Here is a 26,517-nt window from a genome sequence, read left to right on the forward strand (position 1 = left end):
GTGTGTTGACAAGGTCCCCCAAGCAAACCTCAGATGTCGGCTGTGTCCCACACACCCACCTTCCCAGGCAGGAAGCCCCGTTTGCTGGACCTTCCCTTCCCTACATCACGTACTCTTTGATCTTCGCCCCACTCCCTCAGCAACGCACTCTCCGAGTTCAGGGCAGCAGCTTCTTACGGGATAAATTAGGCCCTGATGTGGTCCTGCACGTCGCACGTGGCATTAAAGCTTAAGTCCAGGGATTTTCACTGCTGTGTTCAAGCCGTTGCTCCTTTCTGCCGCCTTGTCACCATCAAGAGAAAGATCAAGGAGGGAATTTTCATCCAGGAGTTGGTGACAACCTAAAACGTAGGACTCCAGAAATGACACACCTGGCAACCTCTCCATTTAGTGCTGGACTGACCCTGGTCAGGCAGCGCCATGTTTATATTAGGGAACGGATTGGGGCTGGGACATTTAAATATTTTCCTAATTCTAAGTATGAGCCTAATTTTCAGCATATTTGGAAAGATGTTTTGATTCTAAATAATTTTGAACGTGAAGACATTTAAGTAAACCTTTTTTTTTTTTTTTTTTTGGTCTTTTAGGGTTGCACCCACAGCATATGGAAGTTCCCAGGCTAGGGGTCAAATTGGAGCTGCAGCTGCCAGCCTACACCACAGCCACAGCAACGCAAGATCCGAGCTGCATCTGTGACCTACATCACAGCTCAAGGCAATGCTGGATCCTTAACCCACTGAGTGAGGCCAGGGATCAAACCTGCGTCCTATTGGATACTAGCCGCGTTCATTACTAACGAGCCAGGACAGGAACCAAGTCCAGCTTTTTTTTTGTCTTTTTAGGGCCACACCCTCAGCATATGGGGAGCTTCCCAGGCTAGGGGTCTAATCAGAGCTGCGGCTATTGGCCTACACCAGAGCCACAGCAACCCAGGATCCGAGCTGCATCTGTGACCTACACCACAGCTCAGGGCAATGCTGGATTCTTAACCCACTGAGCGAGGGCAGGGATCGAACCTGCCACCTCACGGTTCCTACTCGGATTCAATAACCTCTGAGCCACGACAGGAACTCCAAGTCCACCTTTTATATCACAACTTGTGCTCTAAAAAGTAAACCATTGGGAAGCTTATTTAAAGCAAAAAATTCATAGATTAATCCTAAGAGTGAAATATTGGCTGAGGTCTGAATGTTTATCCTGAAATACATCTTGATTTATAATCTACACTGTAAGGCAATTTATTTTATAATAATAAAGGAAACTTAGAAAAAAATAATAAAGGAAACTCCAATTTCCAATATGTCACTTAGTTTCCTTTTTATCTTCATAAAAGATATGTTATACATTGAACACTTAAATACTTAATAATTCAGTCTCACCTTTGTTTCTAATTCAGAATTCTCTCTTTGTAGCAGGTCATATGCCATTAAAAAAGGGTCTCTGTCTTCTGCTTCCCCTGGAAGACTTTGAATTTCATTATAAAGGCATGTAAGTTCTGACTTTAACCTTTGCAAATCCTGATTAAGAGATGATGACAATATTTAGGAGAAAAAAATGGAAGCATGTGGAAGTTCCCAGGCTAGGGGTTGAATCAGAGCTACAGCTGCCGGCCTACACCACAGTCACAGCAACGCCAGATCCAAGCCGAGTCTGCAACCTACACCACAGCTCACGGCAACGCCGGATGCATAACCCACTGAGCAAGGCCAGGGATTGAACCCTCAACCTCATGGTTCCTAGTCGGATTCGTTCCTGCTGTGCCACAAAGGGAACTCCCTACACTAATTTTTTTCTATATCAATAAGAGAAAACACTTTAGTTAGATGTGGGTTTTTAAACCAAACTTGTGCACTGATGATATGGAATCTGCAGTGTTTGGTGGAGGACAGGGGCCTGGGAGTCAGGTTGCAGTGCCTTATGAAGGGAACACGTGATAAAAATTTACTAAAGGAGAGGAGGTGCTTGGTATTCGCAGAGGCTTAAGAGCAGAGGGGGAGGGGCGTGTGGATGAGGAAGGCAGCGCAAAAAGGAGAACAGGTAGGGAGTGGCCGCCCCGAACCACGGTCAGGTGGCACAAGCCGCGTCAGTGCCCGACCCCGTTTCATGGAAAAGTCCTGCAGCTCATCAGGATGGGGTCTGGCGTTTGCACTGGCTCTCACCTACCCTGCAAACTGCTTGTCCCTCCTCTAAATCGGCAGTCTGGACTTCCATGAACTCACCTCCAGGTCACTCCTCCACATCTCCTGATGGACCTTTCCAAGACGGTAGGACCAGGGGTTAAAAGGAGAGACAAGTCCAGGACTCTATGACCACGACAATAAGGAAACCCCTGCTCTCTAAAGGATTCTCTGTTGAGTGTCGGAACTCATCATGATTAATGAGAAACAACAGTCATCTCGTGACTATTAATAGAAATACACATCCCTTAGCTACAATTCATTTCAAAATTAAAATAAACAAATAGCACGCAATCCCTGAATTACGAATGTTTCAAAGAGGAAAATAACACCCTAAATGGCAAAATACCTCACTTTCGACTTTCAGAGAGTTTGGTCCAGTGGTAAGAGCAGGTGTCAAGGGCTTTTTCCTGTCTCTCTCTTCTGACAACTCGCTTTCAAATATCTCAATTTTTTCTTGGCTCATTTTCAGTATCTGCAAAAGCATTTTAGACTATTAATTCCAGATACAATCCTCATGTTCCCTATAAATTCTGATGACACTCAATTGTAAAGTCATCCTGGGGAGGCCGGACCTGAGTAAACTTGGTCGTGGGACCACAGCTCTAAGACAGGCTTTTCCCTCTAAGCCTGTTTTCTCAACTGCAGGACAGAACTGATACTTGTCCTGCCTGCATTAGAGCCATTCAAACAGGAATCCAACGTGGTTTTGAAAGTATTTTGTGGAGTTCCCGTCGTGGCGCAGTGGTTAACGAATCCGACGAGGAACCATGAGGTTGCGGGTTTGGTCCCTGCCCTTGCTCAGTGGGTTAACGATCCGGCGTTGCCGTGAGCTGTGGTGTAGGTTGCAGACGCGGCTCGGATCCCGCGTTGCTGTGGCTCTGGCGTAGGCCGGCGGCTGCAGCTCCGATTCAACCCCTAGCCTGGGAACCTCCATATGCCGTGGGAGCGGCCCAAGAAATAGCAACAACAACAACAAAAGACAAAAGACAAAAGACAAAAAAAAAAAAAAGGAAAGTATTTTGTACATTTTAAGCCCTTACTAAATATAAGGTACTGTTATTATCCTACCAAATTGATGAGGAGGCGGAGAGCTTCAAAAATAATACTGAGAGCAGCTACTATTCACTGAGTGCTTACCACAGGCCAGACTGTATAGCAAAGGCTTTACATGCATTATCTAATTCCGTTTTCCCAGGATCCCTATGAGGTTAGAGCTACTATTTTACTCTTTTTACAGAGAACATAGTAAGGCTCAGCTAGATTAGGTAATTTGCCCAAAGCCACACAGTCAGCATTAGGATTCAGACCAGGTCTAACTCACAACCCCTTGCTTTTACTTTTATTTCATTTTTTCTTTTTCTTTGATTTTTTTGTCTTTTTGCCTTTTCTAGGGCTGCTCCCGTGGCATGTGGAGGTTCCCAGGCTAGGGGTCAAATCGGAGCTGTAGCCACCGGCCTACGCCAGAGCCACAGCAACTCGGGATCCAAGCCGCGTCTGCAACCTACACCACAGCTCACGGCAACGCTGGATCCCTAACCCACTGAGCAAGGCCAGGGATCAAACTTGCATCCTCATGGATGCCAGTCCGATTTGTTTCTGCTGAGCCACAATGGAAACTCTGATATTACTTATTATTTCTATTCAGAATTAGTTTTCAATGGAAATTTCAATTTGGTTTTTAATTTAATTAAGAGACTAAAAACATTCCTTTATTTAGGCTGAAAAAGGAAAGAGTTCATTTACCAAAGATTTTTATCTAATTAAATTTGCAGGAAAGTATTCCGGAGCTTTGCTTATTTTCTAGGTTCACGACTTATTGCCAGATGTGTATTAATTTAACCTACAGATTAAAGGAAATAAATTTGTTAGTAAAGCTGGTTATCAATAATTTACCTTTCTCATTTTTTTGGGGGGGGGTGCACCCACGGCATATGGAAGTTCCTAGGCTAGGGGTTAAATCTGAGATATAGCTGCCAGCCTACACCGCAGCAACGTGGGATCTGAGCCATGACTGCAACCTACATCACAGCTCACGGCAACACCAGATCCTTTAACCCACTGAGGGAGGCCAGGGATCGAACCACGACCTCATGGATCCCAGGCAGGTTCACTACCGCTGGGCCATGACAGGAACTCCAACCTCTCTCGTGTTTAATATCAGTAAAACATAAACAGCAACCGCAATTGACGAGTTGGAAAGAATGGGGAATGCTGGTGGAAAAACAGATGCTAAAACCCGAGCATCCTTCTGTCCAGCAGGATGGACAGAAGACTTACTTAAGAACCATGTTTTATAGTTGTACAACTAGACATGCAATAAAGTTCACTGAGTTAAAAAAAGAACCATGTTGACTTCTTAGCAGCAGCGCACAGGGATACAGGGAAGGATGTATTCTGCCCCCAGAGTAGCTTCTCCCTCTTCATCAGCTGCCTTCTGCACTGGCGGATGTTTCCGCCACCCACAGCCGACACACCGGTGCGTTCAGCACGCAAGGCAGGAGTCTGCTCCCCTTACACCACCTGAGACGCCCCGGTGCAGAAATGTCCCAGCTCTTAAAAATGAAAACTCCCCTCGTTTCCTTTGTTTACTCAGTACAAGAACGTCATGTATTTTAATGCTCTTTTTTAAAAATTCAGTGAATTTTATTATTTTATAGTTGTAACACCATCATCGCAATCCTTTTTTTTTTTTTTTTTTTTTTTTTTTTGGTTTTTAGGGTTGCACCCACGGCATATGGAAGCTCCCAGGCTGGGGGTCCCATCGGAGCTACAGCTGCCGGCCTACAGCACAGCCACAGCAACGTGGGATCTGAGCCGTGTCTGCGACCTACACCACAGCTCACGGCAGCCCCGGATCCTTAACCCACTGAGCGAGGCCAGGGATCGAACCTGAATTCTCATGGATACTAGTTGGATTCATTTCCCCTGTGCCACGTGGGGAACTCCCACTACTTAGAATATTTCCATCCCAAACCCCCAGCCCTCCCCCACTGCAACCTGTCCCCTGTGGTAACCATAAGTTTTTCAAAGTCTGTGTGTCTGTTTCGGTTCTGCACATAAGTTCATTTGTATCCTTTTTTTAGAGTCCACACATAAGTGATAGCGTATGATGCTGGTGTCTCTCGGTCTGACCAGCTTCACTTAGTACGATAATTTCTAGGTCCATCCATGGTGCAGCAAATGCCAACCATGACTTGAAAAGACACATGCACCCCCATGACCACTGACGCACCGTATACAACAGTCAGGACGTGGAGGCAACCTGCATGCCCATCGACAGAGGAATGGACCAAGAAGACCTGGGACACAGACACAGCGGGATGGTACTCAGCCATCACATGCTAACACTTTCAAGAGCAAGTTTTTCAAAAGAATGCATGTTTAAAATCTACCCTAATCACACCAAATCCACTCATACATTTAGATGATTCATGTGTTTCTTGAGGTCCATGATCAAAATTCAGAGCAGAGAAACACAGGGAAGGGGCCTCAATGCTGTGAGAAATGAGCAATGGGACATAGAGACCTCTGGGCACTGAACAGAGCCTACCTCACCAGTCAGCCAGCCGCCGGCAAAGAGGAGAACGAACGAACTGCCAGGGAATCGCCTGCCTGGCACAGGGCGGCCACCAACAGCTCTGGAAAACGGCTTAACAGTTCAGAATTTTCTACTTTCAGCATTCTACTCTCTGAACGGTGGGCCCATCTAACCCTCTGAGCCAGGCTGAGCCTCCCAGGCCCTGTCCGACGGAGCCACTGCCATCCGCCATGTCTCGTGTGGTGCCATCCTCTCTCACGGGCACAGTCAAATGAGGTGGCTGATGTGGGCCTTGGAGAGAGTAAGACACTCGCTGTCCGGTCGTCACCTCCCCGTAGAGACAGTTCACACGCTCGTCCTGGGCATGCTGTTACCCCCACGAACTGGCACATACGCCCTCTCGAAATCCTCACGAGAATTGGTCTGGTGCAGAAAATGAGCTCTGGCTCCAGACAAAACTGGTTCGGTTCCTGCCTCGGCCTCTGCCTCTGGTCCTTAGTTCCTTCAGATACGAAACAGAACACACCTGCTCCCCTCGGGGAGGGCTGCACAGAGGTTAGACAAGATTTTTGTTTGTAAAACACCTGACCAGATGGCAGCCCAGGACAGACGCTCAACATGGCGTGACGACTGCCACTCCTGACGGGAACCCAGCATGTCTTCTGCTTCAAGCATCTTCTCTGAGAACAAGCCTACTAGCAGCACTGAGATGGCCTATTGAAAGGTAAATCTGTCTGCATAGAACGATGGACAAAGAACATCACCGTGGAAGCTCCCGTCGTGGCTCAGTGGGATACGAACCCAGCTAATATCCACGAGGACTCAGGTTCGCTCCCTGGCTTCTCTCAGTGGGTTAAGGACCTAGTGTTGCCGTGAGCTGCAGTGTAGGTCGCAGATGCGGCTCAGATCTGGCATTGCTGTGGTGCAGGCCGGCAGCTGTAGTTCCGATTTGACCCCCAGCCTGGGAACCTCCATATGCTGCAGGTGCGGTCCTAAAAAGCAAAAAACGAAAGAAAAAAAAGAAAGAACACACTTGTACACTGAGAAGTCTGCTTGATTTAAGGGAGCGGCTTTCTAAATTTGTCGTTTAGAAGTCCCAGGACTCTGACCTCCCTTTTATTTTCAAAAGCATATTCTTATGGGGAAACAGTGCCCACAAGTGGAGGCTTCTCTGGTTGACGTGGAGGCAGAAGACCTAGAAATCTGCATCTGTGGATCAACACAAATCCCTGAAACACGGTTTGAAAATCACAGTGGCAAAAACATAGTCGTCAGTTGAAATGTCAAATCTTTTTTCTTCCTTTTTTAGGGCCACACCCAAGTCACACAGAAGTTCCCAGGCTTGGGGTTGAACTGGAGCTACAGGTGCCGGCCTACACCACAGCCACAGCAACATCAGATTCGAGTCTTGTCTGTGACCTACACCGCAGCTCACAGCAATGCCAGATCCTTTAACCCCCTGAGCGAGGCCAGGGATTGAACCCGCATCTTCGTGGATACTCGTCAGGTTCTTTACCGTGGAGCCATGATGGGAACTCTCAAGATTTGAAACCTTGACTCCCACGTTTGTGCATCTGCGATCTTGGTTTTCTCATCTGTAAAGCAAATTTACACCTTCTCCAAATTTCTGTCACATTAAATGAGTTAAGTCAACTCATGACCACATTACAGGCACTCAAATCTTAGCTGTTGTCCTTTTACTTACTTTTTGTAGGATACAGAAAATAAAATGTGCGAGGTCAAGGCCTCTCTAAGGAGATAAAAAAGCCTCTGTCTGAGATAAAAGTTTCCAGACCTTTCTCACCCCTTCCATTCCCCTGCAGGGGCTGCAGAGTTCTCAAGCGCCTCCGGTGAGTCCTGGCCCACTCCCTCCTGCCCCTGCTAGGAAAGGCATTTGGCCCACGCCTGACCCCACCCCTATGGGGACAACATAACCCCCACCCAAGCAGCAGGTGTATCCTAAAACCCCTCCTTTCTCCTTCGTCCCCAGGCTATAAAAACACATGGAACAGTGCTCCGGATCAGGTCAGCCCCCCCTGGCCATCAGGAAGCTGTCCCGCTGCACTGGAAGTGACCCTTATCTCACTAACTTCTTTCTTTCTACCTCGCCATGCCGGAAATTAGCGACCCACGTGCACAGGCTATGACATCAAGTAGTTAGAGATCAGGCATAATTACATGAGGCAGCCGAGGACCTGTCTAACAGCTGAAACATGCAAGCAACCCTAGTGTCCAAGGATAAATGAGCAGGTAGCCAAGATGTGGTGAATACATACAAGGGAAGAGTACCCAGCCTGAAAAGAGAAGGCAATTCTGACATGTGCTACAACACAGATGAAAGGACATGAAGCAAGTCACAAAAGGACAAATAGTGTATGATTCCACTGCGGGAGGCACACGGAGTCGTCAAAATCGCAGAGCTGGAAAGGAGAGTGGCAGTTGCCGGGGCTGGGAGGGAAGGGCAGAAGGAGCAGTTAAGTGTTTAGTGGGTAAGCGCTGCAGGTTTGCACGATGAAGAGAGGATGGTGAGAATTAAGAGTTGCACAGTAATGTGAATGGCTTACTATCACTGAACTGTATGTTTATAGAACTGTGTACTTAAACATAGTTTCTGTTCTGTGTATTTTACCACAGGGAAAAAAAAAATTGAAAAAATTAAGTAAAACGAAGACTTTGGCAGATAAACACAACCAGAGAGCTCACCACCAGCAGATCCTCACGGGAACGAATGAATCGTGTTCTTTAGGCTACAGAGGATGGCTCCAGATGGATCACGGATCTGTGCAAAGGGGTGATGAGCTCGGAAAGTGGCCAGTGAGTATGTGCAAAGATGTTCCATGTCATTAGACACTTAGGAAACGCAAATTAAAACTATGTTGAGGAGTTCCCTGGTGGCCTAGAGGTTAAAGACCCAGTATTGTCAGTGCTGTGGCGTGGATTTGATCCCTGGCCCGGGAACTTCTGCACGCCACAGGCAAGGCCAAAACAAACAAACAAACAACTCACCAACTGTACCGAGATACTCTTCATATGCACTGGGACAGCAACAATAAACAGACAAACCACCGGGAATGCTGGAAAGGATGCTGGAGAAACTGGAACTCTCCCACACGGCCGATGGGAATGCAAAACGCTGTAGCTGCTTCTTGCAGAACAGGCTGGCAGTTCTCCAGACGGTTACACACAGAAGTAACATATGACCCAGCAATTCCACCCATACGTACACATCCAAGAAAAATGGAAATGTATTCACACACACATTTGTACACGAATGATCACAGCGGCCTTATTCCGTACATCCACAAAGTGGAAAACAGTCTGGCGGTTTCTGATAAAACTAAACAAGCATTTATTTCCTCTGTGATTCAGTAATTCCACTGCTAGGTATTTATCCAAGGGGAAAAAAAACCCAGACTGGTATGTAAATACCAGTAGCAGCTTCATTCGTAATAGCTCAAAACCTCCTGACAGGATGTTAACCAACAGATAGACAATTTACAGTATATCCACATACGCGGGAATCTTACTCATTAAAATAAAGAAGAAGTACTAACACAGACAACAACGTGGATAAATCTCAGGAGCATTATCCTAAGCTAAAGGAACCAAACACGAAAGAGTGTACACTAGACGACTCTATCTATTTGAAATTCTAGAAATGCTGTGGTCATAGGAAGTCGTGAGGGTACTGACGGCAAAACGGCAGGGCATTTTTTAGCCTAATGAGCATAACGCTTGCTTTCTTGATTACCGTGGTTATGGTTGCACAAATGCATGCATTTGTCAAGACTCCTTGAACTCGCCGCTTAAAATATGTGTGTTCATATTGCACTAAATATTTCAAGAAAGTTAATTTTATAAACAAAATATAATTAACTTTTAAACATTTGAAAAATGCTCAATATCCCTATAAACAAATGATTGACAATGAAAACTACACAGCAGTGATCTGGGCCCATACAATGACAGCGCCGGACCCTTAACTTGCTGAGCCACAGGGAAACTCCAGGATCCTTCATTTTTCTTTTCTTCTCTCTTTTTTTAAATTTTTGCGCCCACACTTAGAGCATATGGAAGTTCCTGGGCTAGGTGTTGAGTTAGAGCTGCAGCTGCAGGCCACAGCCACGGCCACAGCCACAGCAACTCGGGATTGAAGCGCATCTGTGACTCATGCCGCAGCTTTTTTTGCAGCAACGCTGATCCTGAACCCACTGAACAGGCCAGGGATCGAACTCACATCTTTGCAGACACCATGTCAGGTTCTCAACCTGCTGAGCCACAACAGCAACTCCTCTTTATGTTCTTTAAAGAAACAACACGTTATATTTTTCATATTAATTGTTCCTTCCGTACCCTAATTTCTTCTCCCACGCTCACTGGCAAAGCCTGAGAAAAGAGGCAGGTGATGAGAGCAGCAAGCACTCCGCCTCGGTTGCTCTGGTGTACTCGGAGACGGAACGCGCCCAAAAATGGGAAATCAGAAAGAACTGAACTTTCTGTTCGGCACCTACCGTTTTTCCGGGAGAGTGGTTTCCAAGGTGCTTCCTCTCTGGAGAGTCACAAATTTCTCCTCTAAGCCGTTCAACCTTAAATACAAAGGCATTTTCAATACAACAGTGAGGGGCACTGCTTTGCTTTAAAAATATACAAATAATACGTGAATATTACACAATACCTTCTTAGTGTAAAAATTTAAACAACACAGAGGTACGCAGAGTGACCAGTGATCTCCTCCACAGAAACCTCCCACGATCCTGCTCCCCTTCCAGAAGCACGACTGTTCGGAATATACAGTGCCTGGACTTTATCTCACAGACACACGTGCATGCTGGCTGATAGTTTATCTCATAGATGCATTTTATATGTATGCTTATATATATGTTTTATATCACAAATGTGAAATAAAACGCATTTGAGGTATATGAGATATATATGAGACAAAACTTTTTATCAGTATTAGACATATAAATCTAGAGATTTGGACAACTTCGACAGTTTTATTCTTTATGACTGCATTTAAAAACTATGATAGTATATACATAACACAAAATTTACCGTTTAACCATTTTGAGGTACACAGTTTAGTAGCACTAAGCACAGTCTCGTTATTGTGCAGCCACCACCAGCCTCCATCTGCAGAGTTCTTTTCAATGCAAAACTGAGACTCTGCACCTATTAAACAGTATCGCCTCATCTCGCCCTTCCCCTTGGCCCCTAGAAACCACCGTTCTACTTCTCGAATCTAGGATTTTGACTGCTCTAGCTGCCTCGTATACACGGAATCATATACCAGTTGTGTTGTTGTGACCCAGCATTTATTTCAATTAGCATAGTGTCTTCAAGCTTCACCCAAGTTGTAGCCTGTGCCAGGATCTCCTTTCTTTTTAAGGCTGAACAGTACTCATTGTATGCATATAACACATTTCGTTCCATTTATTTGCCAACTGCTACTTGGGTTGCTTCAACCTTTTGGCTGGTGTGAAAAACACTGCTATGAACACGAGTGAATAAACACCTGTCAGAGTCCCTGCTTCCGATTCTTTTGGGTGGGTGGGTACACCTAGAAGCAGAATTGCCATCACATGGTAACTACGTTTTACTCTTTTAAGGAAGGACCATACTGTCTTCTTTTTTCTTTTTCTTTTTTTTTTGGTCTTTTTTGCCTTTTGTGGTGCTGTACCGTGGCACATGGAGGTTCCCAGGCTAGGGGTCTCATTGGAGCTGTAGCTGCCAGCCACAACCACAGCCACAGCAACTGGGGATCCGAGCCGCGTCTTCAACCTACACCACAGCTCACGGCAACGCTGGATCCTCAACCCACTGAGTGAGGCCAGGGATCAAACCTGCAACCTCACGGCTCCTAGTCAGATATGTTAACCACTGAGCCACGACGGGAACTCCCGCATGCTGTTTTCAACAGAGGCTGTACCATTTTCCATTTTTTTTTGGCTGTGCCCATGGCATGCAGAAGTTCCAGGGCCAAAGATGGAACTCACGCCACAGCTGAAATGAGAGCCACAGAAATGACAACACTGTATCCTTCACCCACTGAGCAGGAGGCAGTTCCTTCCTTTTACAGTCCTGACAACCATGCACAAAGGGTTTCAATTTCTCCACATCCTCCACATTTGCTATTTTTATTGTTTCGATGATACGGCCATCTTAGTGAATAGTAACTCCTTCTTGCCACAGTATTTCCTGGGCACTTAGTGCGTCCCAGACCTCGCATTAGCCGCTAGAGACGTGACTGTGAAATGAACACAACGAAAGCTGGGTGACATGTCGTGTATCTAGAACCTGGAAGCACCTATGAAAAAATCAGTAAACTCCTAAGAAGAAATGGCTCAAAAACCTAACATAAGGAAGGGTTTAGTATTAGTAATCTCAAGTGTATCCGACAGAGTAATAATTTCTACCTGCGGTAGATGTAAACTATTACCTAAATCCTCATAAAAAGGAGAGAGCCTAAACGGACACGACAACAAGGTTACTGCTCAGCCTGTGTAGTTACAATGCATAAAATACGGAAGAGAACTGCTGACCGAACGCAGCCAGGAAAAGCACACCATCTACCTGCGATGCCACAGCCCCAGAATCAGTCTTCACCAGTGACAATGGACAGTGGACACCCAGGTTGCTCTAGCTGCTGACTGTTACTCTACGCACATTTAAATCAGTTCCAAGAACAGATGAGACGACTTACCTCTTCTCCAAGTACTTTTTTTTCTGAGTCAAGTGATCGAACCCGATTCCTTAAAGCCAGAATTTCCTCATCCAGTCTCCGGTTATGTTCCTTTGCTTTCTGTAAGTCAGCTGAGCCTAAAACAGAGAGATCGAACTGGATCAAGGCCTTAATTTGGGGGCACTAAGTTTCCTGACCTTCTTGTCAACCCTACCCTGTCTCCACCTTCGTGATTCTCTGTGAAGAAGAGCTGCCAAACTCTCTAAGTCCAGCCTGACAATGTTCTACCAGCTAATGAAGTGGAAGAGAATGGTTTTTCTTCTCACACCAGACTAATGAGTTGGACTTTTTTTTCTTTTTAGGGCCGCATCCGTGGCATGTGGAAGTTCCTGGGCTAGGGATCGAATCAGAACTGCATCTGCCAGCCACAACCACAGCCACAACAATGCCAGATCCAAGCCGCGTCTGTGACCTACACCACAGCTCATGGCAACGCTGGATCCCCAACCTCCTGAGAGAGGCCAGGGATCGAACCCATATCCTCATGGATATTACTTGGGTTCATAACCACTGACCACACTGGGAACGCTGGGCTTGCTTTGGATTTAATTTGCTCTTATGCTGGGTTTTTAAAGTAGAAGCTTAGATTATTTTGTGTCCTTTTTTGATTTCTGGAATAAGCATTAAATGGCATACATTTCCTTCTTAAGCACTGGCTTACATGCATCCCACAAAAGCTGATATGTTTAGTGTTTTCATTTTCATTCAAGTCAATTCATAGAAAATATTTTGTAATATCCCTTGTAGTTTTTTCTCTGAAGGCACGGCAATTTAGAAGTATTTTATTTAACTTGCTACTTGGCAGTTTGCTAAACATCCTTCTGTTATTGCTTTTTGGTTTAATTCTATTAGAACATAATTTGTATAATTGCATTTCTTCTGCAGAAATCTGTTTGACGGCAATGACCTCTTTTTGTGACTGTTGCTTATGCGTGGCGTTCTCTATCAATCCCGCCATGCTGGTTAGTGGTGTTACTGGGTCTTCCCCACGCTTACTGATTTTGTTTACATGCTCTATCCATTACTGTGCAAGCAGTGCTCTTTTTTAATTGTACCCACATATTTTTTAAACAATCCCGATCATCAGTTATGAGGGATGGAGGCCCCCCCCCACATCCCAACAATTCTCCATCACCGGCTGGGTGTCCAGTTCAACTCAACTCTGCTACTGTCCCTCTGGGGTCGGCATCATTCCACAGGCCAAGGGCTCAGATCCACAAGAATGTCAGTTCAGACGCCAGTCGCTAGGGCAGGGTGTTGTCTGTGCTTCTGACTGACTGGCTATAAACCGGAGACTCCTATGACCTCCTCCTCCGGTTTGATTATTTGTGAAAGCAGCTCACAGAACTCAGAAACATTTCATTTACGAGATGAGCCAGGCTGTTATAAATGAACATAACTCAGGAACAGCTAGATAGAAGAGATGCATAGGGCAAGGCATGGGAAAGGGGTGCAGGCTTTGCACACTCTCCCTGAGTGCACCCCGCTTCCCAAATCTCCATGCGTTCACCAGTCCGGGAGCTCTCTGCACCCTGTCCTTCTGGGTTTTTATATAGGCACGACGGATTAAATCACTGGTCACTGGTAATTGAACTTAATCTATAGCCTCTCTTCCCTCCTGGGAGGATTGGGGTTACTGATACGGAGGGGGTGAAGGTGGAACTGAAAGTTTCAACCCAGAGTTCCCTTATGATGCAGCAGGTAAAGGATCTGGTGTTGACACTGCAGTGGCTCAGGGTCGCTGCTGTGGCAAGGTTTGATCCCTGGCCCCGGGAATTTCCACATCTGCAGCAGGTGCAGCCAAAAGAATAAAAACAAAAACAAAAAAAGAAAGCTCCAACCCTCTAAGCATGCAGTTGGCTCCCCTGGCAACCAGTACCGATCCTATGGTTACCTAGGGGCTTTCCAAAAGCCCTTGTTATCATAACCAAAGCCACCCCTCTTCTTATCCTTAGGAAACTCCAAGGGTTTGGGGCTTAGTGCCAAAAACAGGGTCAAAGACCAAATATAGGCTTCTTACTGTAAATCATAATATTACAGGATAAATAAGCCTCTTTTTATAGCCACTTAAAACCACTAAACATATTTTAAATTATTTTTGTAGTTACTACCACTGTGACACCCAAATTTCACTACATTTTTTACAGCTGATATCTTTACAAGGTCAATCTGGGGTCAGATAATTCACCACTTCTTCCAAGCCTATCGGCTTCGCAGTAAACAAAAACTATGAGGTGTTGTTAGATGCATTACAAGGTATCTTGATCCCAGCGGCCCCAGTAAAATATGTATTGTTTGTATTGACCCAAGGTTTTGGAGTCAGACATACATGGGTTCAAACACCAGCTCTAACACTTAACGTAGCTATTGGATAATGCATGTAACCTTATCATGACTCAGTCTCTTTACCTATGAAATGGGAATAATAATAGTCACAACTTGGAATTCTTGTTAGGGTTAGCGGTAACAGTCTGGCAAGTGCCTAGCAGAGTACCTGTTAGTAAGCAACAAATGGCAATAATAGTATCAGCAGTAGGAATAGTAATAGCAGGAGTAATGTTATTATTCAATTATTAAATAACATTATTATTTTAAAACATTATATAAATTATATTATTATTTAATATTTTACTATTAAATACTGTTATATCTGTTAAAATGACTCACCATTTTCTTTCAGCTCTTTCAAAAGTTCTTTTAATTTCTCAACTTCTAGTTGAGACTTCTCAAATGCAGAATCTAAAAGAAAAAGAGAACAAAATACTTGCGTAAAGAGCAAATGGTTAGTAAAATAATCAGGTTTCAAAGGGCTCTTTCTCTTTGGAACACTTTCTGGTGGCTGTCCTTGGAGTTTCTGCATAAATGTCACCTCCTCCAGGAAGCTTTTCCAGATTGCCCCCGCTTTGTTTGTCTTTTTAGGGCTGCACCCATGGCATATGGAAGTTTTTAAGCTAGAGGTCAAACTGGAGCTGGAGCTGCAGGGCTACCCCACAGCCACAGTAACGCCAGATCTGAGCCGCATCTGCGACCTACACCACGGCTCACGCAAGGCCGAATCCTTAACCCACTGAGCAAGGCCAGGGATGGAACCCGCATCCTCATGGATACTAGATAGGTTTGTTAGGTTCGTTACCACTGAGCCACAACGGGAACTCCCCAGATTGCCCTCTTCATGTTTCTATGCACCTGGTGTTTAACCACCCCCCGCCCCGACATCTGGTCGCGTGACCTTTCCCAGTTTCCCTAAGCAGACGCTGCGCACTTAGGACCTGTAAACAGCAGGAACAGCTGGAAGTTTTTCATCATGGTCTACCAGTCTCGTAGAAAGGAATATCACACACCGAAAATACTTAGAATTAACTCCTGTAATTAATACTATCTAGAATTTTGCCAGCAGTTGTTTGAAATATCAAAACAGCAAAATTCTAGGCAGTAGCTTTTGGTACTATTCTAGAGTTGTATGAGGGCAATAGGATGGCCCAGGGAAGGAATATGGGGCGTTGGAATCTGTTGGATTTGAGTCTCTAATCCAGGCTTTATCACTTTGCCGCCTGTGGTCTACTCACCACCAATGCTATGGCTGGAAGGCCTCCTGTGATAGCAAGTCGAGGAATCTTCCAGAAGTGACAGTCTAATGGGAATCTTACAAATGAGCATTCCTAATCACATAGAAAAGATACTGGAGGTAAAGGCCAGGGGAAATCAGGCACGAACTTCCAAGCGTCTTCTCCCACGGAGTCACATAGGATGTGCTTAATTTCTCCAGCAACAAATAGACACTTTGAAAGGTCCACCAGGAAAAGTCGTTGCAGACTCGATGCCCAAGGTGTTTACTGGGGGCTGGTTACATAGACGCCGTCTTCTGCCTGGGACGCACCGAAGTGCCAGACTCTCAGAGGGAAAGCAGGTTTTCCACATAAGCCACGTGATCTGCACAAAGCGCTCAGGCACAGAGTCACTATTATAAACGGGGGCATGGCGGGACCCTTCCCACATTCACCTTCCCAGATGTCAGGCGGGGCTAAGCTGACAAGCAGGACTTTCCAAGGACAGCAGGGTCAGGGCTTCCATGTTAACTCTTTTCTGGGCAGGATGGATGTACCGCGCTGTGTTTATCCATTTGCCAAATGATGGGCATTTGAATTGTTGCTATGCTTTGGCTCCTGCCAACATCAGCGCTCTGAACATTCACATACGAGTTTTAGCGGACATGCATTTTCATTTTGCTCGGGTCACTTAGGAGCAGAATGGCTCGGTCACGTGATCACGTTACAGCGAGCACCCTGAGGAGCCGCCGAATTGTCTTCCAGTGTCCTCGTCATTTTACACTCCAGTCGGCAATGTTCCAATTTCTCCACATTCTTATCAGCACTTGTCGCGGCCGTTTTTATTACACCCACACTAGCAGGTGTGAAGTGGGATGTCACCGCAGTCTCACCTGCACTCTCCGAATGACCAGGGATGTCGAGATCTTTCCATACGCCTACTGGCCGTTCACATACCTTCTCTAAAGAAATTTCTACTCAAATATTTTGTTCATTTTAAATTGGGCTGTCTTTTTAAAATAATATCATCGAATATATAAGACTTCTATTCTGGATATGAGTCCCATATCGAACGTATGATTTGCAAATATTTTCTCAGCCTGGGGTTTGCCTTTCCAGTTTCTTGCTGGCATCTTTTGAAGTACGGAAATTTTAAATTTTGATCAGGTACACCTTACTAGGTTTTCTCCTACCACGCTTGCTTTTGGTGTAACAGTTCGCGCACGAGCGCCTAACCGCAGTTCGTCAGGATTTACTCCTATGGGGTCTCCTAAGCATATTACAGTTCTAACTCTTACGTGTGTCAGCTCTGTGGTCCATTTTAAGTTAGTTTTTGAGTAGGTGTGAGGTAGGGGCCTGTATAATTCTGAAACATCTTCCAGACATCATATCACACATCTGTAAATATTTCACTATGTATCTCTAAAAGGTAAAAACTCTTTTAAGCTATAAGCCTGGAGTCCCCACTGTGGCGCAACGGGATTAGCAGTGGCTCTCCAGCGCCAGGATGGTTCAAGAAGGAACACATAAGGCACACACTGACACTGCGGGTGCTATTTTCTTTTTTCTTTCTTTTTTTTTTTTTTTTTCTGTTTTGCTTTTTAGGGCCACACCTGTGGCATATGGAGTTCCCAGGCTAGGGGCTGAATCAGAGCTGCAGCTGCCGGCCTACACCACAGCCACAGCAATGGCGGGATCCGAGCTGCACCTGCAACCTACACCACAGCTCAAGGCAATGCTGGATCCCCAACCCACTAAGCAAGACCAGGGATCAAACCTGCATCCTCATGGACTCTATTCAGATTTGTTTCCGCTGCCCCACAACGGGAACTCCACATACGCCATTTTAAAAGGACTTGCTAACTCAGCTTCCCAGCAGTCCCCAGGGGTATATTCACCAAGTAGACAGTTTTCAGTAAGCAGTATGGGACCCACCAGATGGACCACGCCCTGCTGCCCGGGGTGCGTGACTGAGTTCTGCTGCATCCAGGGGTAGCGAAAGGGAACGGGTGCCCTGCTTTTTCCCTTCTCCTTCTGTATCGCTAGCAGCAGACTGCTTCTCATCAGACTCACATGGCCAAAATTCCTTTTTTTTCTAATTGGGTTTATCAAGGTAAAATTTGCAGACAGTAAAATTCATCCTTTTAAGTGTGTAGTTTGATGAATTTTGACACACACAGCCAGTTGTGTACCCATTAGTCCAATTTTCCACCGTACTTATGTATAGATGAGAACGAGAATATTCACAGCAACACAACGCAGAACAGCCCACAACTGGAAACAGCATAAATGTCTATCGACAGTCGCACGGGCAAACAGAACACACCGGATATGTTTATTCAGTGAAATGCAAGAGTACAAAAAGCAAGAACGAACAAACCGCTATTACGTGAAACAAACGAAACAAACGAAAGAATGCATGTTCTCTGTGGTCAAAACTAAGAAATAGCCTCAAAAGTTAGGATACTCACTGCTTTGGGGAGGAGACAGTGGGTACACACAGAGAGAAGAAATGGGGCTTCCGGGAGTTCCCGTCGTGGCGCAGTGGTAAACGAATCCGACGAGGAACCATGAGGTTGTGGGTTCGGTCCCTGGCCTTGCTCAGTGGGTTAACGATCCGGCGTTGCCATGAGCTGTGGTGTAGGTTGCAGACGAGGCTCGGATCCTGCGTTGCTGTGGCTCTGGTGTAGGTCGGTGGCTACAGCTCCGATTCGACCCCTAGCCTGGGAACCTCCATATGCCGAGGGAGTGGCCCAAGAAATAGCAAAAGCCAAAAAAAAAAAAAAAAAAAAGAAAGAAAGAAATGGGGCTTCCGGGGCGCTAGGCATTCCCTGCATGGGGTGGTGTGCACGGAGGAGTTTTGCACTTCTGGGTGGGTGTGTCATGTTACACTTCCAATACAAATTTTTAGACACCATAGAAAATGAGGCGGCAGGTCAGACTTCTACGCATTTTTCTTAAGAGGTTTGTTTTTCTCAGGGTGCTCAGTTCCACCCCGAGTAGGATTATCACACTTCAAACCCGGTCAGAGGCGGGCCTCGGTGGGCACCGCGGCCTCGCGTTTACCTAATTTGCGCTGCTCTTCCCCCTGGCCTTGCGGTTCCTGGGCGGCCAGCCTGCAGATCTCCTCACGGGCCGTCCCCAGGCTCCTTGCGGCGTGCTCCAAATCTCTCTCCACGCAGTTTTGCGACGTTTTATCTTTTCCTGGGTCTTCATCGTGCATCTGAAATAAGCCCAACAAAAAGCAAATGGACTCTTAGGCCACTGCGCTGATTCCTATAAACGTCTGGAAGCCAATGAAGAGCGGCAAACAGGACATGTCGCTTGTGTGCCTTTCATTTATTAGGTGAAACCACATAAAATTGGTGGTGGTTGATTGTTTTTAACCTATAAACATGTAATTTCACAAGGTTCAAAGAGATTATGGTTATATCATTTTAAAGAATAGAAATTTAGGCGCTCTCATCGTGGCTCAGCGGAAACGAATCTGATGAGCATCCATGAGACGCAGCTTTGATCCCTGGCCTTGCTCAGGGGGTTAAGGATCCGGGAGTTCCCGTGGTGGCACAGTGGTTAACGAATCTGACTGGGAACCAAGAGGTTGCGGTTCGATCCCTGGCCTTGCTGAGTGGGTTAAGGATCCGGCGTTGCCGTGAGATGTGGCGTAGGTCGCAGATGCGGCTCGGATCCGGCGTTGCTGTGGCTCTGGCGTAGGCCAGCGGCTGTAGCTCCAATTGGACCCCCAGCCTGGGAACCTCCATATGCTGTGGAAGTGGCCCTAAAAAGACCAAAAAAAAAAAAAATAGAAATTTAATCATGAAAATGATCATCTGGCAAGAAAGAGAGCTAATAGTCCTCATTCATATGGTAATTACATACAGTTTATAAAATGCCCGTATATAAGGAATTTCATTTAATTTCAAGGTACACACACAATTAAGGTTCAAGTCATGTTCAGAGTTCCTTTTCCATAATCATTGTCAAGGCGTTTTAAAAGCTGAGAAGGAGTTCCCGTCGTGGCGCAGTGGTTAACGAATCCGACTAGGAACCATGAGGTTGCGGGTTCGGTCCCTGCCCTTGCTCAGTGGGTTAAGGATCCGGCATTGCCGTGAGCTGTGGTGTAGGTTGCAGACGAGGCTTGGATCCTGCGTTGCTGTGGCTCTGGCGTAGGCCGGTGGCTACAGCTCCGATTCAACCCCTAGCCTGGGAACCTCCATATGCCGCGGGAGCGGCCCAAGAAATAGCAACAACAACAACAAAGACAAAAGACAAAAAAAAATAAATAAATAAATAAATAAATAAATAAAAGCTGAGAAATTCAATCTCAATTATATTTTCTTTTGATCCCCAAAATACGTATTAATTTTATACGAATATAATCATTATACAACTTTTTCTAAAAAATAACAAAAAAACATTATCTACATAACAAAGACAGTTTCAGCTTACCGATACATTTCCTTGAAGTATTTTTCACTTACACACATTTTTTTACACAGCTATAATCCCAATACACGTACAAGTTTCTCTCCGGGCTTCTCCTTTAACATTATACCAGGAACATTCTTCTACACTGCTGTCCAGATTTTATAACAATAATTTCTTTTTTTTTTTTTTTTTTTTTTTGTCTTTTGTCTTTTTTGTTGTTGTTGTTGTTACTATTTCTTGGGCCGCTCCCACGGCATATGGAGGTTCCCAGGCTGGGGGTTGAATCGGAGCTGTAGCCCCTGGCCTACGCCAGAGCCACAGCAACGCGGGATCCGAGCCGCGTCTGCAACCTACACCACAGCTCACGGCAACGCCGGATCGTTAACCCACTGAGCAAGGGCAGGGACCGAACCCGCAACCTCATGGTTCCTAGTCGGATTCGTTAACCACTGCGCCACGACGGGAACTCCCCAGATTTTATAACAATAATTTCTAAAGGCTATAGAATGTTCCAGTGGACACAGCATGATTTATATAATCATTTCAACACTTTGGTAGTTTCCAATTTTTGCTATTGAAAATAACACCATGATTGATATATAGTTCCATCCATATATACTTATTTGGGGTTACCTCCCATTGTTAAATTCTCTGTAAAGATTTTATTCACTGGATCTAGCTCTTAATAACATTTCCACAGATCAAAAAATAAATTCCTCAAAGAGAATTAATTAAACTTTTTAAAATGTGCCATACATTCTAAAAGACTCCCCCCAAAAGAAGCTCCAAATATACTTGAAAAGTATGTGCTGTCCAAAGTGATTTTTCAAAGTTCATGACATACATTGATGGTTTAAATTTTGATACATTCAGTAAAAATCAGCTCTTGTGTTAAATAGGTGATTAATTTTTTCTTCTCCCCAAATATTTGTACTATGTTTATAATACTTTTAAGTACCACTGATATTTTTACAGCATGGATTTATACATTTTAAAATATTCAAACAACATACTTCCACAGTAAAAGTGAGCTTGTAATTAGCTACTACTATTAAATTAAAAAACTGTAATTTTTTTTTCCCACCTCGCTCAAATTTTTTCTAGACTGATGTGCAGGTTCTTGATGTCTCTGATGTTCCCTTTGCAGAGGCTGGTAGATTTGTTCAAATTTCTCCTAAATAATACCAAGAAACAGATGAAAATTATATCAAGCAACTTCGTGAAAAAAAAAAGTCATTTAAATTTTAAAAAAGTTGAAAAAGAGGGAGCACAGTCCAGTCCATTTTATGAAGCCAGACCATGTAATGTAATCTCAACAAGACAATACTGTCCACAAGAGAGTACCTATGATCATTCCTGGGGGGGAAATCCTACCCTTTTAAGTACAAAGTGCAGATGCCTGCAGTATATAAATACAATTACTTTATATCAGTACTATTAAAATTTTACGGGAGAGTGATAGGAAGAATTATCTAAAGTCTCATTATGGGGGCAATAATGAAAAAAAGTTGGCTAACACTGGCTAGACAGTCCTTGATATTAAAACTTGGCAAAGATAATTACAAAAAGAAATATCACAGGACAACATGACATAAACACAGATTACAAAAACTTAAATAAAAATTTATCAAACTGAATATAGTGATAGTTAGGATAATATATCATGAACAAGCTTGATTTATTCCAGGAATGCAAGATAGGTTTAACATTAGAAAAATTAATCAATGAAATTATCACATTAACAGATAAAAATTCTAACTTATTTCATCGTCTCAATGGCTACAGAAACAACATTTTATAAGTGTAACATTAATTTCTAATAAAAGCTTTGAACAAACTAGAAATAAGAGAACTTTCTTAACCTGATAAAAGCTATTAAAAAAAGAAAAACAGGAGTTCCCGTTGTGGCGCAGCGGAAACGAATCCGTCTAGGAACCATGAGGTTGCAGGTTCGATCCCTGGTCTCGATCAGTGAGTTAAGGATTGGGCGTTGCCATGAGCTGTGGTGTAGGTCGCAAACCTGGCTGGGATCCAACGTTGCTGTGGCTGTGGTGTAGGCCAGCAGCTGTAGCTCCGATTATATCCCTTAGCCTGGGAACCTCCATACGCCACAGGAGCAGCCCTAAAAAGACAAAAGACAAAAAGAATAAAAAAAAAGAAAAAGAAAAAAACCACAGGAGTTCCCTTGTGGCTCAGCAGGGTGAGTATGTGGCATTGTTACTGCTGCGGCTCTGGTAACAGCTGTGGCACAGGTTCAATCCTGAACCGGGGAACTTCTGTATGCTGCAGGCGTGGCCCAAACATCCCTAAACCCCTACAACCTTCATCAAACGCCATACTAATGAACCGCTGACTACTTTCTCCTTGACGTCATTAACAAGTATATCTGCTATTCAAGATAATACTACAGATCCTAGCCTAGTAAGATAAGCAAAAGAATTAAAAGGAATAAAGACTGAAAAGAAAGAAACAAAAGTATCACTCTTCTCAGATATGACTGTACAAGTAGAAAACTTTTTTTTTTGTCTTTTGTCCTTTTAGGGCCGCACCCTTGGCATATGGAGGTTCCCAGGCTAGGGGTCCAATCCAAGCTACAGCTGCTGGCCTGCACCACAGCCACAGCCACACCAGACCTGAGTCGCATCTGTGACCTACGCCACAGCTCATGGCAACGCCAGGTCCTTAACCCACTGAGTAAGGCCAGGGATCGAACCCACAACCTCACAGATCCTAGTCGGATTCGTTTCTGCTGTGTCACGACAGGAACTCCTAGAAAACATTTTAAATCCTCAAATAAGTTTTTCTGTGGCTTTTTTTTTTTTTTTCTTTTGTCTTTTTAAGGCCACACCTGAGGCACATGGAGGTTCCCAGACTGGGGGTTGAATCGGAGCTGTAGCTGCCAGTCTACACCACAGCCACAGAAACAGGATCCGAGCCATGTCTGCGACCTACACCACAGTTCACAGGTTGCTGGATCCTTAGCCCACTGAGCAAGGCCAGGGATCTAACCCGCGTCCTCATGGATATTAGTTGGGTTCATTAACTGATGAGCCATGAAGGGAACTTCTTCAAATAAGTTATGAAAATGAATAAGAAATTTTAGCAGCATTGCTAGGTATAGTCAATATATAAAATAATTACATTTTTAATACTAGCAATAGCTAATTAGAAAATTAAATTCTTAAAAATATATAGCATTTACTATTAAAAACATCCACAAATATGAGGTAACTAGCACTAAATATAACTAAAAAGGGCAAGATTTTGTAGGAAAAATTTTAAAACATTACATATATATTAAAAAATAGATGGTGAGGAGTTTGCTTGTGACACAGCAGGTTAAGGGTCTGGCATTAACACTGCAGCAGCTTGGGTTGCAGCTGTGGAACGGGTTCAATCCCAGGCCCAGGAACTTCCACATGCTGTGGGCGTGGCCCTCCAAAAATAAAAACAAATGGAGAGATAGTCCAAGATCATACATAATATCAATATTCTAAGATAGTCAATTCCTCCTAAATTGATTTGTACATTCCAGGCAACCAAAACATCAAAATCCCAGAAGGCAAAGACTTCTCAAACAGGACGGAAAAACACTAACAATAAAACAAATGACTGATACACTGAACTACATTAAATTTAAGAACTTCCATTCATTAAGAGCCCCTATTAAGAATATTAAGAAGACAAGCCACAGAGTGGGGAAGAAAGTATTTGTGACATGCATAATCAGTAAAAGACTTGAAATCAGAACATATGGAGACTTCCTACTAACTGGGTAAGAAAAAGACAGACAACTCAAATTTTAAATGGACAAAATACCTGAACAAGTGCTAACAAAAAAGGAAAATCCAAATGAAAACTAATCATCCTAAAATCATTAGCCATCAGGGAGATGCTAGCTAAAAACAACCTGAAATATTATTACACACCAATAATAGCACAGCCAAAATGTAAGTCTGACGAGTGATGAGAGCAAAGGCAGTCTCATACACAATTGGTGCCAGTATGAGCTGGTGCCACTACTGAAGAGGACAGTTTGATATTACGGGGTAAAGCTGAAGCTCTTCATACTCTGCACCCCCTAAATCCGCTCCTAGGTATTAACCCTACACGAGCGAATGCACATATTGAATGAGTATCCGCAGCAGCATAATTGATAGATTATAATACATTCATAATAGATGTATTATGTTGGAAACAACCCATATCAACATAGAACGGACAGACTCATGCCATGTATTCACACAGTGGGATAATATACAGCAATGACAAGCTGATTAAAATAAATAATACAAACAGAATGTTTTGCAAAAAAGCAATTCCCAAAGCTCATTCCTTGCATGTAATCTTCAAAAATAGACAAAACTAAACTACTGTGCATCTATTACTTAGGGATGCATACCGTCATGGGGAGGAAGAGGGTTGCGATCAGAAAAGGAAGCTTCCAGAGAGTTGGCAGTGTTGTATTCCCAACAGGAGCAGTGGTTACAGGGTGTTTGCTCTATAACTATTTGTCAAACTGTATTTTTAAAGTTTTATCATTTCCTGCATATATGTTGTTATAGTCCACAATAAAGTAAGTTTTTAAAAAAACTTTGATTATTCCTGGCACTAAATATCATCCCTTTGTCCTTTGCCCTATCCAACAATAAAGTGGTTAAATTTTGATACATCCATTTAAAAGAATACATAAACTGTCAGAAAGCCCAAGGCGAATCTATACACGCGAATACAGAAAGTGAAAACAACGTGCATGACGAATACAATTTGTATTGTGAGAGGGTGGAGATTTCCCAGAAGGATGAATAAAAACTGTGGGCAGTGGTAGCTGAGGAGCACGGAACTGAGGATGTGGGGTGAGTCAGTAACTCATTTTCCGCTCAATTTTATGCTGCCTGAATCCTTTTCTACTTTATGGCTGTCTTAAGTTAGAAAATCAACAAAATAAAAATAAATGTAAGTGAAACGTAATTAGAACACAGATCAGGCCTTGCAAAAGTCCTTGGACTTCCAGGTCATCATATGCGGCCCCACTTTGGCTGGAACGACTCTGTCCTCAACTTCACGCACAGGTGAATTCAACATCAGCCTAGGAAAATATAACTAGGGAGGCAGTGAAATTTTAACCAGTTACATTTCATAATAACAAGATCTTTGAAAAGTATTTTTTAAGAAGGTTTTTCAGGTGTACGTGACATATGATAAACTGCACATATTTGCGGTGCACCATTTTTGTCACATGTATGATCCACGATGACAACTCCAGAATCAAGGCACTGAAAGCACTGGTCACTTCACAGGTTCCCTGCGCCTCCTGATGATTCATTCTCTGCCCAACCCTGCCCCACGCAGCCACTAATCTGCCCGTGTTACATGTTCGTTTACATTTTTACTACTTCATATAATTAGAATTTTAGACTATGTATTCTTTTTGGTCTGGCTTATTTCACTCAGGTAATTATTTTGATTTGATATTTATCCATTTTGTTGCATATTTATTCTTTTTTTTTTTTTTTTGGCCATACCCACGGCATGCAGAAGTTCCCAAGCCAGGGATCGAACACACACCACAGCAGAGACAACTCTGAATCCTCAACCCACAGAGCCACCAGGGAACTCCTGTCCATTTTCACTCCCAAGTAATATTCCCTTCTGTGGATACCTGTTGATGAACATCTGAGTTGATTCTAGTTAAGGGCTATTACAATTAAGGTTGCTATGACATGGATAAGTCTTTACGTGCACGCATGCTTTCATTTCTCTTGGTATGTTCCCAGGAGTGGAACGGCAGGGTTATATGACAGGTGTATGTATAACTCTTTAAGGCAGTGCTGAATTAGTGTCCAAAGTGGTGGTATCATTTTACACTCTCACCAGTAGCGTATGAGAATTCCAGGTACCTCACATTGTCACCAACACTTGATATGGTTAATCTTTTCTTCCCCTCCCCCTGCTTTGGCCATGCCCACAGCATGCAAAGCTCCCAGGCCAGGGCTTGACCCCACACCACGGTAGTAACCAGAGCCACAGCAGTGACAATACCAGCTCCTTAACCCACTGGGCCACCAAGGAACTCTGGGTCTT

General features: G+C 44.1%; 2 protein-coding genes across 2 annotated transcripts in view; both read right to left on the bottom strand.

Moving 5' to 3' along the window:
- Positions 1-26,517, bottom strand: part of CCDC30 (coiled-coil domain containing 30) — a 92,881-nt gene that overhangs the window by 55,962 nt on the left and 10,402 nt on the right. Inside the window, exons 4-10 of the mRNA XM_021096923.1 lie at positions 21,518-21,607; positions 19,072-19,228; positions 15,128-15,199; positions 12,422-12,537; positions 10,230-10,304; positions 2,527-2,652; positions 1,380-1,517 (exon numbers count right to left, since the gene is read on the bottom strand). Coding sequence (XP_020952582.1) covers positions 1,380-1,517; positions 2,527-2,652; positions 10,230-10,304; positions 12,422-12,537; positions 15,128-15,199; positions 19,072-19,228; positions 21,518-21,607 — 774 coding nt within the window. The remainder of the gene's footprint in view (positions 1-1,379; positions 1,518-2,526; positions 2,653-10,229; positions 10,305-12,421; positions 12,538-15,127; positions 15,200-19,071; positions 19,229-21,517; positions 21,608-26,517) is intronic.
- Positions 12,447-26,517, bottom strand: part of PPCS (phosphopantothenoylcysteine synthetase) — a 42,887-nt gene continuing 28,816 nt past the window's right edge. Inside the window, exons 6-9 of the mRNA XM_003128101.5 lie at positions 21,518-21,607; positions 19,072-19,228; positions 15,128-15,199; positions 12,447-12,537 (exon numbers count right to left, since the gene is read on the bottom strand). The gene's annotated coding sequence lies outside the window, so the exon portion shown is untranslated. The remainder of the gene's footprint in view (positions 12,538-15,127; positions 15,200-19,071; positions 19,229-21,517; positions 21,608-26,517) is intronic.

This window comes from Sus scrofa, chromosome 6 (genome assembly GCF_000003025.6).
Source record: "Sus scrofa isolate TJ Tabasco breed Duroc chromosome 6, Sscrofa11.1, whole genome shotgun sequence".
Lineage (NCBI taxonomy): Eukaryota > Metazoa > Chordata > Mammalia > Artiodactyla > Suidae > Sus > Sus scrofa.